This window comes from Macrobrachium rosenbergii, chromosome 47, assembly GCF_040412425.1.
Source record: "Macrobrachium rosenbergii isolate ZJJX-2024 chromosome 47, ASM4041242v1, whole genome shotgun sequence".
Classification (NCBI taxonomy): domain Eukaryota; kingdom Metazoa; phylum Arthropoda; class Malacostraca; order Decapoda; family Palaemonidae; genus Macrobrachium; species Macrobrachium rosenbergii.
In genome coordinates this window covers 40,077,407-40,092,406 of record NC_089787.1, presented here as the reverse complement: position 1 = coordinate 40,092,406, position 15,000 = coordinate 40,077,407, and the positions used below count along the sequence as shown (strand labels likewise).

The 15,000-nt window shown below is 39.2% G+C and overlaps 1 protein-coding gene across 6 annotated transcripts in view; it reads right to left on the bottom strand.

Moving 5' to 3' along the window:
• Nucleotides 1–15,000, bottom strand: part of LOC136830786 (Krueppel-like factor 8) — a 196,598-nt gene that overhangs the window by 62,352 nt on the left and 119,246 nt on the right. Inside the window, exon 1 of one of the 6 annotated variants that reach the window (XM_067090702.1) lies at nt 13,831–14,435. The exons of the other annotated variants lie outside the window; for them this stretch is intronic. Coding sequence (XP_066946803.1) covers nt 13,831–14,014 — 184 coding nt within the window. The 5' untranslated portion in view covers nt 14,015–14,435. Of the gene's footprint in view, nt 1–13,830; nt 14,436–15,000 lie in introns of those variants that run through there. 6 annotated transcript variants of the gene reach the window in all.

Below are 15,000 nucleotides of genomic sequence, written 5' to 3'. Positions count from 1 at the left end.
TATATATAATTATATATATATATATATATATATATATATATATATATATATATATATATATATATATATAAATCATCAACACACAATCACACACACACACACACACATATATATATATATATATATATATATATATATATATATATATATATATATATATATATATATATATATATATATATATATATATATATGTATACACATATGCATGTATGAAAAACTGAATCACGAAAATATGGAACGTGATGATTGTATAAATAAAGGCAATACCACGAAGGAAAGTAAAACAAACGGAGTGATAGTAGGCCTTTCGACTTGGAGTAAGTTGAAAGGCTTAGCACCAATCCGTCTTTCCATTTTCCTTCGTGGCATTGCCTTTACATACATATATAATATATAATTATATATATATATATATATATATATATATATATATATATATATATATATATATATATATATATATATATATATATAATATACATACATAAACCTCAATAAAAACTATTAAATACACACACAAGTACTATCTACCTCGATCTCATTTGAACACTGAACTGGTTAAAAAAAAATCGTTTGAAGGACGAAGGGACGCACTCGGATTTATTTCCATTACACAAAGGATGCAGGCAAGGTCTCAAGGAACAGGATCTGCCTGTGGAAGGATGGAGGCACGAGGCTTGGCTGCATGACAATTCCATTAAAACTTTCGAACAAGAGCAGTCGGTAGAGAGTGTCCTAAAACACCATTCAGCCGTGAATAAATGGTCCTAGGTCAGCGTATGCTGGGCACCTACTCACATGGTTATATATCTTATGTTATTTAATTTGGTTACAAGGGTCACAGGTTCGCTCATTTCACTCACAAAATAACTGGAATTGGAATACAGGATTTAGGCCAAAGGCCAAGTGCTGGGACCTATGAGGTCATTCAGCGCTGAAACGGTAATTGAAAGTAAAAGTTAAAGGTTTAACAGGAGGATAACCTCGCAGTTGCATTAGGATACAATTGTTAGGAGAGGATGGAAAGTAAGATGGAAGAAACATAATATGAACGGAGGTACAGTAAAAGGAACGAAGGGGGTTGCAGCTAGTGGCCGAAGGCACGCTGCAAAGAACCTCAAGTAATGCCTACAGTGCACTGCATGGGGTGCACTGACGGCACTACTCCCCTACGGGGCATACACAGTTATCGGCAACACTATCGCCTTGCCCAACTTGTTAGCGGAGGAAGCGTTCCTTTTAACTTTTGATTGATCTTTTTCAGACGCCTTGAGCTTATTCCCACACGTTAAATCATCGCGATTCAAATCGGAGTGATTGGGCACGTAATATGCATCAAATTGCTGTTTAAATTGTCTCCAATTGACTTTATAATTTCGATCTTTTCACGACAGCTGCCGCATGAATAAACCCGCCCTCCTCTGCATTCGTACCGAAATTACGCCAAATCTTCTCTTATTGATAACGTCAAAAAGACTCACATAAAATCGTTATTTTATGTGACTCAGTGCCAAGGTAATGCCTCTTTTTATATACCAACATCTTAATATTATTAGCATTGCCATCACAACTTAGCCATAACATCGCATTTCTATTAAACTCTACTTACCGCAAAACACCAACTGTATCTCTGAGTAAAATCATTCTGACAGCCGTTGCTTCCGCAAGCACAATGAAATTGTCCCATTATCAGTGTCATACACATCACCTGCTTTATCATCAAGCATGCCCGGGGTATCCATTAGAGGCTCAATCTAGTTCCACCCCCTTCGTAACACACAATACCACTGCACTTGTCTAAATGACTCCCGTAATCACCGTTCTCCCACACTTAACAAAAGCATCCATATGCCCTTTATACTTCCGATTCGACCTTGTTCCCCACAGTGCTGCGAGCTGCCATGATATGCAGGCTTCATTCTGAAGCACTGGAAGTACTGTGTATGTACGGTAAAGGTCTGCATTACAATGATTGGAAGTACTGTGTATGTACGGTAAAAGTCTGCATTAGAATTATTACTGTATACACCATCAAACTCTACGGTCACGACACGCCACCTTTAATCCATTTCGAAAGTCAGGATGACATTCAATTCAAAGTTAAACGGGTCTCACTAAATCAACTCGTGCTAGTATATCTAGAAAAGCCATGCATGAATGACCACAAAATGTCAATTCGCTAAAATACTTGAAAACAAAACATTCAAAGTCTGGATGAAATATTAAACGTCGCTATGAATTTCAGCTAGTTTTTTTAATCGGAGAATTGCAATTCTTGTGCGCATGACCGAATTATATTTACATAAAAATCACGTCGTGAAGAACTGAATGTTTTCTTCAGATGAAGATATGGGATGCGTACTTCAGCATCATCTGAGATACGCAGGTAACTAGGAAAATTGTAAGTCGAGCCAGCAAAAGAACAAACTTTCGACGAATCTAAAAAATAAAAAAGCTGCTATTCTGCGGTAATTATCTTCACGGTACTGCAGAATGATAAGGGTAATTAACATTTACTTTGCCTATCATATGGCCCCAAAAATGTGAGGTGGGGAGATTATAATAAGTCTGGAAATACGGAATGTGACAGACAATTCAATTCTGGTGGATGTGACAGATGCGGTAAATATGCAAATGGTTCACCTCTGCAATCTAAAGAACCAGTTTACCAATAGTCTGAAGTCAAAATACCAACCCAAACAGATGATACCTTCTTATTCGCAGACTTGACAGAACCACTAACTAATATCTATTCACAAAATCAACAACCAGCATAATCCGATATCCTGTTTCCTGTTTTCCAGATGTGATGCACACCGCTACGGGGCCCTGCATTTCAGACAGAAAAAAAAAGTAAAAAAAAAGGGACAGTCGACCGGAATTTCCGTCTGCGCTACCAATCGCGCAAACTTATCTCATTACTTTCTCGTTACGTTGAAATTTTACGCTTTCGTGTACGAATGCGGTTTGATTTATGTCCAGTGTTTTAAGATTTTTGTTGGATGTATTGAAAAATCAATTTCCGACTAATTTAACTGCGCAAAAATACACGATTGCCTTGCAGATGAGAAGGAATTTCCGGTTTCATTGCACAGTATAGCCTCGATCCTACGATTTCAATTAATAAAATGAAATTCTGTATTTCAAATCTCCTTTACAAATTTACACTAAGGATGAAGAGTTGAGACTTATTTGCCAGTAACATAAAATATATGTAAAATAAATGCCCTAGGTTTCATTGTACAGGACAACAAACAAGAAAAATGGAGACAGTGAACCCCATTAATTTAGGTGGAATAATACTATTATCAGTAGAAATGTTTTTTTTTTCTTTTATGTCAACCTCTACTCTTTGCTTTACACCCAATTCCATTAACCTCTTCCCATCCAGCTGTCCAACTTCTTGGAAGTTTCTCCTCCTAAAATTTTGGCAATAATGAAATTAACAACATATAACGGCCCAAACGCTCCAAGATGCAAAGGCCCTCCATAACGCAGTAATAGTTAATAATTCTTTATTACTCGCCAAAAGCAGACCTAATCAGCTTCAGTATACTGATGAAATCGATCACTATCTTCAAACGAGAACGATCGGGCGCTACAATACTGTATATGAAACTAGGACACTCACTTGAGAAAATAAACTTTATATCTTATGTATGGTTTTCACCCAAGTGAAGTGAGGATTTGCTGCTCAGACCTACCCCTTTAGGTGGTATACATTTCAACGGAGCAATGAACACTCACGTTTAGTAATCAGCTCTCTTACACTGGTTTTCCACCACAGATGTGACCCACAACAGTCGACTAACAACCAGGTACTGATTCATTGCTTAACGCATATTGGTTTTATGGAAAGAGTCCATCGTCCTCGTCGATTCCCACAACTGGAAAGATTAAGCCAATTTGAATTCTGAATTTGCTTACGCAATGAACGTCATGCCCATACACAGTGCATGGGAGGTCTTACCAATGATTCACCTATGCAATAAATTCAAACAACGGCAATAACGGAAAGAGAAGCGATTAGGGCAACGAGTGGGGAGGGGATGGGTAGGGGAGCAGAGGGGGGATTGCGGGGGGGAGGGGGGGAGGGCGACGGGAAGGGCACGTGAACTTGACAAATCCTCATCCCCCCTCCCACTACCCCTCCAGTCCCTCCCAGTTTCACCTTCAGAAAGTCAATGTTTGTCCGCCGTGTGGCAGAAGAGGGAAGAGAACAATGGCTTGGGAACCCCTCCTATCTGATGCACGCACATACGAATGTACACACATACATACATAAATACATAGGTAGATACATACATACATATATTCATTAAGGTGGATATGCATGCAGCACCAAACACGAATATTCAAACAAGGACGCCTATGCCGACACCGCAAATATGTGCCAAATATGACTGTTCACATACACATGACGACATACATAAATGAACATTAATACAACAGAGTACACGAACGTACATAAGTGCGTACATCGTCATAAATAATACTATAAACATCTCTGTACTGGAAATGTGACCTCACAGCAATCATGCATCCAGTTACAATGCACGGCTGAATTGGCCACACCTCAGCATATACAAGACGTAAACAAACAAACAAACACATTCACAAACACAAAAACCCAAGTAAGGCAAATCAGAGCAAATTAGACACTGTGTTTTCCGTATGTCTGTCGTTACATGCATCGTTGATAAAAGGGGCGTTAGGCGCAACAGCTGATAAATAGGTATAAAAAGCGCTCGAGAGCCGGTTCCCTTTGCAAGCAGGCTAAACAAGAACACTCACCGACGCTTAGGAATGCGCATGCATGCATTCATTCACCAGTTGATAGTCCCAGTTGCAGATATTATTGCAACATCAGGGCAACCGGTGCAGTGTAGGCTTCCTAAACACGCTTTTCAACCTACTAAACACACGGACGTAATCTAATACAGAAACTCTACACACTAAGTAAGGCAGGAGAGAGAGTGAGTGTAATTAATTAGGTTCAGGTTTTTATATTTTAAGGATTAAACATAATGTCCGGTTGAGAGCCAAGGAAGCAGTTATGAAATTTTAAGACAGAAACTTGTTCAATATACAAGAAGCAAACACTGGAGTGGTTATAGGGGACATTTTTATCTAAAATAACAATATATAACTGCTGAAGTTATTTCCCTGAGTAACATGTAACGCTCACTCGTGTGAATTTGCAATGGGGCACTTTCCGTAAAACCACCCATTTCGAGACTTCTTTTTTTATTAGCTATAATTCAGTTAAGACTGACCTAACATGTGCACAATCAAAGCATTCTACAATGACGTAATTATCATTTTATGGGAATAAAATAAAAAAATAAAATAAAAATCTGACTCAAAAATAAAATAAAAAATCTAACTCAAAAATAAAATTACAAAATCTGACTCAAATTTGTTGAAAGACGATTTCAGAGAGAGAGAGAGAGAGAGAGAGAGAGAGAGAGAGAGAGAGAGAGAGAGAGAGAGAAATGAACTGCTTAGGATGAACGTTCAAATGTCACTGGGGGTATGATCGACTATCTTTGAATCTGTGTGAACATCTACTAGATGTGTAGGTACTGTGATTAAACCGTTTTAACGGTAGCTGGGAGGAAGTAAGTAGTATTTCGTTCATTTTCTCGGTTAAAAAATGCATCCAAATAAAATTTCTCCCTCCCCCTCTCAATATTCTCAATCACTTTCTACATAATTCCAAATAAACTTAAAACAAACACCATCTACCATCACGCTTCCGTAATTCGTCTAAGTCAAACGAGAGAGAGACCCCCTCGAAACATTTGACAAAACCAACACCAACCTAAACTGGAGCATCGAAGTCAAACAAGTAGACAACTACTTCACGAGAGGCAAAGAATGAGAGATATATAGATCTAACTGTCCCGCATATGCTGATGAGTTCTGTGTGGACGCCCTCATGTGTGAGTTGTGCGTCTAATCTAGTCAATTACCATCAGTTATTTATGGGGAGCCACGTATACGCACCGGGAGCTAAACAGCATCTCTACTTTTACCGCATCTTCTTTACTTGCATCTACTTACATCCATTTGCTCAGCCTCACACCCACGTCAAGTGGGTTATTTTTGACGTGCTGGCTCTAAGCCTAATCCAGAGAAACCCTCTTCAACCACAACTCCTAATTGCAAATTCTTGCTTATCGTTATTTTTAGTTTTAATGTGGATTATTTAAAAGGGGCAAATTTTCAGGTTGTAGTGCAGATGTAGATAAACAGTGAAAAAATTTGCACCCTCAACGGAAAACGGTCAACTCAGTTTTCCTTTAATTGTTTTTTTTTATTTATCAAAAATATTTGAATTTCTTCATAAGAAAGGGGATTAACAAACAAACCCACCCCAAAAAAAGGATAATGTTTACATTTTACTTTTTTACCACATTAAGCTGGAGCAGCTCAAAGTGATAAAACTAAATGAAATGTTTAATTTTTCAATTGAAGAGCGACCTCCAATTATAAAAATAAATTCATACATGCACCTTTCGCATGCTATAAAAATGTATAACTTCTGACACGAAAAAGTACATTTCTATTGAAAATCGGCATGGAAATTTATAGAAAAAAAAAAGATCCAAAACTACATCTTGCATGGAACATAACACAGCAATAGCATCTGATAAGCAAAAGCCTAAAGTTATTAAATGTATCTACTTCCTAACAAATGGTTTTGAAACCAGCTCCCCCTCCACGCCAATAGGATGAAAAGCGATCGTTTCACGCGTCGTTTTCCCCAGTAAGCAACGTCATGCTTATGCGGGTCTGATAACTCAAGATCACTTTATTATTTATTGGTGTCATAAGTCACAAGTTCACTTTCGTATCTCATGACGTCTTTTGTGCTTTTATTCTTATATCTTACGATGTCTTTTGTAGCATAACGCTTTTGCATTTTATATTGCATGTAACGACTGTATTCCATAACGTCTTATTCAAGCTTTGTACTCTGTAACGGGGTCATTTATTTTTGTATTTTGCGATAGCAAGTCAGTTCTGCATTTCATATGACAAAACCACTTGGCCAGCTTTGTGTTACTCCCGTCACTTTTGTGCGATATGCAGATTCCTGCATTGAACGAAGATGAAGAAGGAGACACGAGAGAGGCAAAATTATGTCACGTACTTCCCAGCGAGAACTACAGCTGATTTTTGTACGTTTCAGGCATCTCACATAAAAACGTTGAAACGTTGCATTGCATCCATCTAATAAATAAAATTTTCACAAAAAAGTATATTAATTACTGTTTTTGAGTAGCCAGTAACTAAAGCAAGATATGTAAATTGTCAGTTTAGAGGGATTATGCTTATGTAGGGAAATGCCTATGTATACTGTGTTGATGTATATTGTAATCATATTGTAAATATTGTAATTGCAAATAATGTAAGTTTAATCCTTTCAATAAAAGATAAAAAAAATTAAAGATAAATGTCAAATTTGGGAAATTTCCCATAACATAGCTAAGGTTTCCGTTATTCGATACAGGTGAAGCCTTGCGACATACATGAATACCAATCACATAACAAATGCCATAAACAAATGCCATGGTAACTAAAGAAAGAGAGAGAATATTTACAGTCAGTAAACCCCACAAAATACAGATGATTATCAATTACCTTGACATGGAAAGAGAGATGGAGAGAGAGAAGAGAGAGAGAGAGAGAGAGAGAGAGAGAGAGAGAGAGAGAGAGAGAATATTTACCACTAGTAAACCCCACAAAATACAGGTGATTATCAATTACCTTACGAGTGACATGGAAAGAGTGGAGAATCCGAACTGAGAGAGAGAGAGAGAGAGAGAGAGAGAGAGAGAGAGAGAGAGAGAGAGAGAGAGAGAGAGAGAGAATATTTAACACTAGTAAACCCCCCAAAAATACATATGCGTATCAATTACCTTATGAGTAACACTGAAGAGTGGAGAAAGCGAACTGCGGGGAGAGAGAGAGAGAGAGAGAGAGAGAGAGAGAGAATATTTACCACTAGTAAACCCCACAAAATACAGGTGATTATCAATTACCTTACCTTACATGTGACATGGAAGAGAGAGAGAGAGAGAGAGAGAGAGAGAGAGAGAGAGAGAGAGAGAGAGAGAGAGAGAGAGAGAGAGAAATATTTAACACTAGTAAACCCCCAAAAATACATAGAATTACCTTATGAAGAGTGGAACTGAGAGAGAGAGAGAGAGAGAGAGAGAGAGAGAGAGAGAGAGAGAGAGAGAGAGAGAGAGAGAGAGAGAGAGAGAGAGAGAGAATATTTACCACTAGTAAAACCCCACAAAATACAGGTGATTATCACCCCCCTTAAAACATGGAAAGAGTGGACATAGAGAGAGAGAGAGTATTTAACACTAGTAAACCCCCAAAAATTATGAGTATCAATTACCTTATGAGTAACACTGAAGAGTGGAGAAAGCGAACTGCGAGAGAGAGAGAGAGAGAGAGAGAGAGAGAGAGAGAGAGAGAGAGAGAGAGAGAGAGCGCTCTTGACGGATAATCAACGATCAGGAGGTGGCGGCGCCCAGGTGCAAACAGCTGAGCAACAGGTGTCTGGTGAGCAGCGGCCGGAACACAGGGGTTGGGGATCCCCATATACCGGTGGACTGCCTTCAACAACAGGTGGTTGGGAAGGTGGTGATGACAATCCGCATTTCCTATTTGTAATCTTCCGATCGGTTGAATAGGAAATGCCTGTCTATGTATGTTTTTCCCCGCTGTGCCTATGCTCGGACAAGCTTGGTGCAATGGCGTACACTTTCGCGCAACAAAGTGCTTGCAATAAGTGAGATATTATGTAAGCACAAGAAGGGGATCCGGGGGCGGGGGAAGCCACAAAGCAATCATATTCGGGACATCATAGACAAGCACATGAGGCACACACAACGCAAATGCTTTGGGAAAACACACAACAAGCACGAGTGGGAATCGTTATCCCGTACGAAAAGGAAACACGAACTAACGGCATGTAAACTCCAACATCCGTGCAATGCGGTACAATCAATATGCCCCGTAACGGTCAATTGACTGTGTCCTTTGCAATATGTCGGGTGAAAGGAACTGACTAGTTGAACTACTGGTCCCTTTTTCTCCCTCAAAAGTTTCTCAAACGGGGACTGCCTTTGGAGGCAAGGGGCAACTTTTTGCCGAAAAACTAAACGGTGTTTCCGATATGAATTCATCACAAAATCCAGCGTTTTTCTCATTCCTGTTCATCTTAAGTCTTCGATAGCAAAATCAAGGCAGCGGGAAGATACATTCTCTAATAATTCATATTTACCTCATTGTGTACGTGTATGCACAGACACGATGTTTCGTGGTCACTGATTTTATTCTAACCACTGCGACCGAAACTAATGCAGTTATTATAAATTCAGTTTCGAAAGGGCATCGGCACCAGTAATTAAATGTATTGTTAAGTATCGTTCAAATGCTGAAGATGCACAGGTGTAAAGTTTATGAATTTGTTTTAATGCCACTAACAAAACAACGGGAATAGTAGTTCGGTTGTGAAAGTCAAGTCACCAGAACCTGAATAGAATGCTGGTAAGTCCACATAAAAATATTACATTAGAAATCCAATAAATACCTGAGGAAGAAGACAAGTTATAAAGGTAGATGCACAATACTGACAGGTAAAAAGACTTTAAATATATTTTTAAAAAGTTGATTAGATCACCTTTGCATCTAGGGCATATCAAGTAAGTTTTCCTCCAATGCACGTATCAGAAGTAGCTGTAAAATGTTTTATATTCTTAACAGTCAGTGATGACTGCCTTAGTAAAACATCGAACTTAATCTGTATACTAAATCCATAATACATACTTTCAGGTATGGGTATGCACATGATCATTCTGAATATTTTAACCTAAAACGCCATTCTTATATGTACTAATAGATGAACTGTTGATAAACATACAACAAACCTATACAGAAAGCACATTCAAGGTATAAAAAAAAAATGTTTTAAAGGGAATCAAGAACAAAACAGCGTTTCCCATCAAATTCCAATCTGCAGTCATCTGTTTCCAACATGGCTCTATATACACCACATGTCAGAGTCAATCCCGAGGGTAACTGTCACTGGCCATCGAATTTGGCTGAAATTCGATCTGCCATGTCAGTCTCGAAGCTGTGGGAGATTAAGATGCGTTCGCCAGGCGACAAATACTGCATTTTTCTGGGAAAATTCTTGTCCAAGAGCAGAAAACCGACATAAATGAGTAGCCATGGAATACTAATGTCTGAAGAATGCTTGCCACAAAACATCCATGCCACAAAGAACACTATAAACTTAAATCATGGCACTTTGAAGGTTGTGTTAACTTTAATTAAGATTACAGTATCCAGGATAAACTTTTTGAAGCAAAACCATCTCCAGAGCAAGTGACGCCAACAACAGCCACAGCATTAGTAATAATATTAATAATTAATTTCGGCAATTTCTAACTAGTCGATATAGGTTACCTTCGTTTTCTAATCTAGTACAACATAATTAACTTACTAATGAACAATAAGCTCACTGGTCCACACTGCCTCATCAGCAGCGCATCGAACTATTCGTTACATAAGCGCTATTATCATTCATCTTACATATCCTGGATAGTAGGCGAGGTCCCTTTTTAACTCCAAAGTTCTGTGGTAACAGCAAGACACCGCACTGTATGTATGTCTTCACTCCTTCCACCCTAAGTTTTCGAATTACATAACATTTTCATGGAGCTTATTCAATTCTCTACACGACCAACCCACCTTATTAACACAATGGTCTATCCATTCAGCAATCGTTTTAAGCGTACATCGTTACATGCCCAGTAAAATATTTCACCCGCACTTTAAACATTTTTCTTACTTGATCCAAACAATTCAATAATACCGATTCAACAATTCATTCGTGATTTCCAACTGCAACATTATTTTACAAACATACAATAAATTCAAAATAGGTTTAAGGTTATTATTTACAGGTCTCAAAGAAACAATCTGCTACTTGCCACAGGAAAAACTATGTAAGGCTTCCGAGGATCTTCAATGGCTTTGCAATTAAACATTCCTTTCTTTGGCATTCTACAAGCAGATGTTAGGCGAGTAATAACATCAAGCCACGGAAACAATAACTTAAATCTAGAGTACTAAGGCAGAAAAAAGAAGCTACTTTTTTTCTTAATTAACGTGGGTATTACAATGTCCTCGTCTACAGGTAACTGAAAACCCACGGGCCAAGCCAATAAACACAGACCTTTGTCACCAAACCGTCCTCATTCGTCAGCAAATCAAGCTAATTAACTTACTTGCCACGACTTCAACTAATGGGACGTCCACAAAAGGAATTCAGCTCTCGTAAATTCGATTATCTCTAAGACAACTATTAAGAAATCCTCAAGAGCTTTCATTAACACTTATGTAATCGTCTGGTGGAATGGAGATTAACTATACACATTTTTGTTTCTACATATTACAACATAAAGGATATACACTAGGTGAAAAGTGGCATTTCTTAGTTGACTGAGAATGAATGTTTAACCAAAACATTTGTAGGAAAATGCACCTTCAATACTTAAAAAACAAACAAAAAAACAAACCAGTCAAGCTTAACCGTCATTTCCCTGCATGTACATACTCTGAATCAGAACCAAGCAACCATTCTTTACAGGGGAATTATTATCTTGTGAAATTAATATTTTTACTTATAATATATATTTTCAACAACACAATGATCCTTAACTGAATATTTGGGATACATGTGGTACAAGAGGAAGCAAAGTAAAGAGGAAACGCAATAAAATTTAGTTAATGTGAATAAAAACGCGAGAATGTACACGCGAACCTTAATTAACAGGTAATGTTAAACAGTCACAATTGCCAAGGCAACATTGCGAAATTTTATCTTATCTTTTCTTGCAAAATATTACACAAGATTCCACGTAAAAGAGCTGAGAGAGAGAGAGAGAGAGAGAGAGAGAGAGAGAGAGAGAGAGAGAGAGAGAGAGAGAGAGAGAGAGAGAGAGAGGCTGCATTTTCAACTGAAGAATTTACATTAAAATTAAACTGCCTTAATATTCAACATCGAATCTTACGACGCAAGCAAAATACCAACGAAATACAACCAATTCTACATTCAGCCTATACAGTAATAGTTATACACTGTACATACTGTTCATGAAAACAATATCAAATAGCAATACCAATATCAAACAAAGTCTGACACAAACGCCTCATCCACCGAAAATCTCACCCAACAAAATAAACGTGCCAAATTCAGCTCGGATCGACAACATTTTATCTCACAAATATGGAGTCTCGCTCTCGCGGGGACCAAAAACCACGTGTCTGGCTCACAGGGTATTAGGAGAGATTTGCTCTTATCAGCCCAAAGGGCTGGCCCCAGTCACCGATAAGAAATGCTCACAGACGTTTCCAAATTGACAACTATCAACAACAAGACGACAATGGCCACTTGGAGCAGATTGAGATTCCTCCATACACGCTCCTCCTCTAACCTTATCAGTGGGTTCTTCTACTGCTTAAGCAGCCGTGCAAGGGGTTCAATTCTCTTCCCATCTCTCTCTCCATCTCTTTCTCACCTTTAGTGTGACCGACAAGGAGAGAGAGCTGTACACACCCAGTCCCTTGGCAACACTTTGAGGCTTGATTGTTTGTTACTTTGCCGTTTCTTTGGCAAATCACGTAGTTAACTGGAGGTGGTGACATTTCATCGGTAAAGGCGACAAAGTACGATACGAATTACGCTCGAAAAACTTACCTGTGAAAACACTGTAACAAGGTCAAGAATGAAACTTAACTTAAGGATTTACTTGTATATTGCTTTACACTTCCTAGCCCGGTATGCTTAGTTATCACAATTACAGAATTCTACAATGCAACGAGTAGATTAGTAAAGACACACACACACAAATCGAACACCACAAAGTTTGGTGTTAATTAAAATTCTTTATAATAACAGAGCAAATAACTACCGGTACGACTTGACTTTATCTTGTAACTTTCATGCGTTAACATTTCATTTCACTTCCTTTACTCATATAAACAAAACTGATAAAACGAAAAAAAAAAATAAAGATCATTTGTGGGAAGGGCATGTCTTTCAGATTAACTTAGTCTTCTTACGTAACGCAGGAAGGTATAATAAAAGCTTGTAATCGTTTTGTCTTCTTTATGCTCTTACATTAGATAATCGACTATTATTTATCTACAAGGAAATCTGGGGAGGAAACTGATAATAAAAAAATCTCAAACCATTTTCTTCGGCTCAAATTAAGGCGGGCAAGAAGCCCTGAACAGAATATAATATTTTCGCGGCCAACTACGTAGCTAGAGGGAGTGAGTACAAAAACTGAATGTTTGACTTACTTTCTTTTTTACTAACAATGCCAAGAGAGAGAGAGAGAGAGAGAGAGAGAGAGAGAGAGAGAGAGAGAGAGAGAGAGAGAGAGAGAACATTTTTCTCTCTTGCATCCAGAAATTCAATAACTACCTCCAGCAAACAAGTTGAAATATGAAAAAAAACATGGAATTATGGAAAGAGGCGAATACCATGATGAAGCACTGGCTGGTCTTCTTGACTCTGACTTTGTTTCTTTGCACTGACTAACATCAATCTTGAGAGAGAGAGAGAGAGAGAGAGAGAGAGAGAGAGACTGTCAATTAAATGCTCATTAGACTAAAAAAAAAAAAATCTAAAAGATGCCATTAAGGAACGAAAACTTCGAAAGAAACAAACCCACAAGACGCAGCCCCCGTGATTCATCCCCGGGGGAAACAAAAGGCCAAGTATCTTACCGTGTAACACAGTAAACAACAGGAACCGATACTCTGCAAACAAACACAGATAACCGCAACTCGCGAAATCCGGCGCAGCGAAAGTTTGCAAGTTCTTGTTTATGTTTAGTCCATCGCTCACAGAACCACCGACGGGATCACGCAGGTGTAATTGCTTTTCCAAGAGGAGAGGCACAACGTCCATGTGATGATAACAGATGGACACACTGTTACATACGGGTGCACTTTAACTTGCCGTTAAGATTTCCGTCCGTGATTTCCAGTGATCCTTCGCTGTTTATATCAGAAAATCGGCCAGATCGTAGCCCCGTGCAGTGACCACCCCAATTCTCCACCACACAACACCTACACTTATTAGCAGCAGCAGCTAAGGTACAACAGCAGCTCGCAGCACACACAAACACCCCCACCTTCCCACACCACGTAACTGCTAAACCCACCTCAAGGGACCCCTTTCACACAACACCTAAACCAACCCCCCCTTCCCCTCATCCCCCCCCCCACTACACACCCTGGTATTCACACCCTTCCTGCTGCCTCCCAAGACGATCTCCTCCTCCTCCTCCTCCAATGCTCCCCCCAATTCCATCTTCCTTCACCTCCATCTCTTCTCTGGTCCCTAACCCCCACAAGAAAACCCCCATCCTTACAAGGAGTAGAGAGGTGGGAGATCCTCTATAGGAGGTGTATGGGAATGAGGGAAGGGCTACACGAGAGGGAGGGGGGATGGGGGGGAGGGGAAGGGGGCAAGCAGCGTTCACGGCCAAGGTTACCAGCGGCCCCACCCATCCGTTGCCACACCTTGCCGACTCCCACACCTTATTCCACGCCGTGTCACACCCTTCCTTCCTCCTCCTCCACCTCCTCCTCCTCCTCCTCCTCCTCCTCCACCACCACCACCTCCTGCTGTTGCTGCTGCTTCTACTTCCTCAGACAAGCCCAGGGCTAGAGAATCAATGATCCCTTCTCTATTCGTCGACCAGTTTCTTCTTCATTTTTTTTTACCTCGATCTCTCCAGATTCCTAGATTTCTTAACTTGTCCCGTGATCTCATCCCTTGTGGATAAGATCAACAAGAAAATCTTACCTTTCAAATGTCCTACAAGTGCAATCTGGATTTTCCCCCGATCCAGTGGAGAGGTAATTACATGGAAAAATCTGACACGTTGG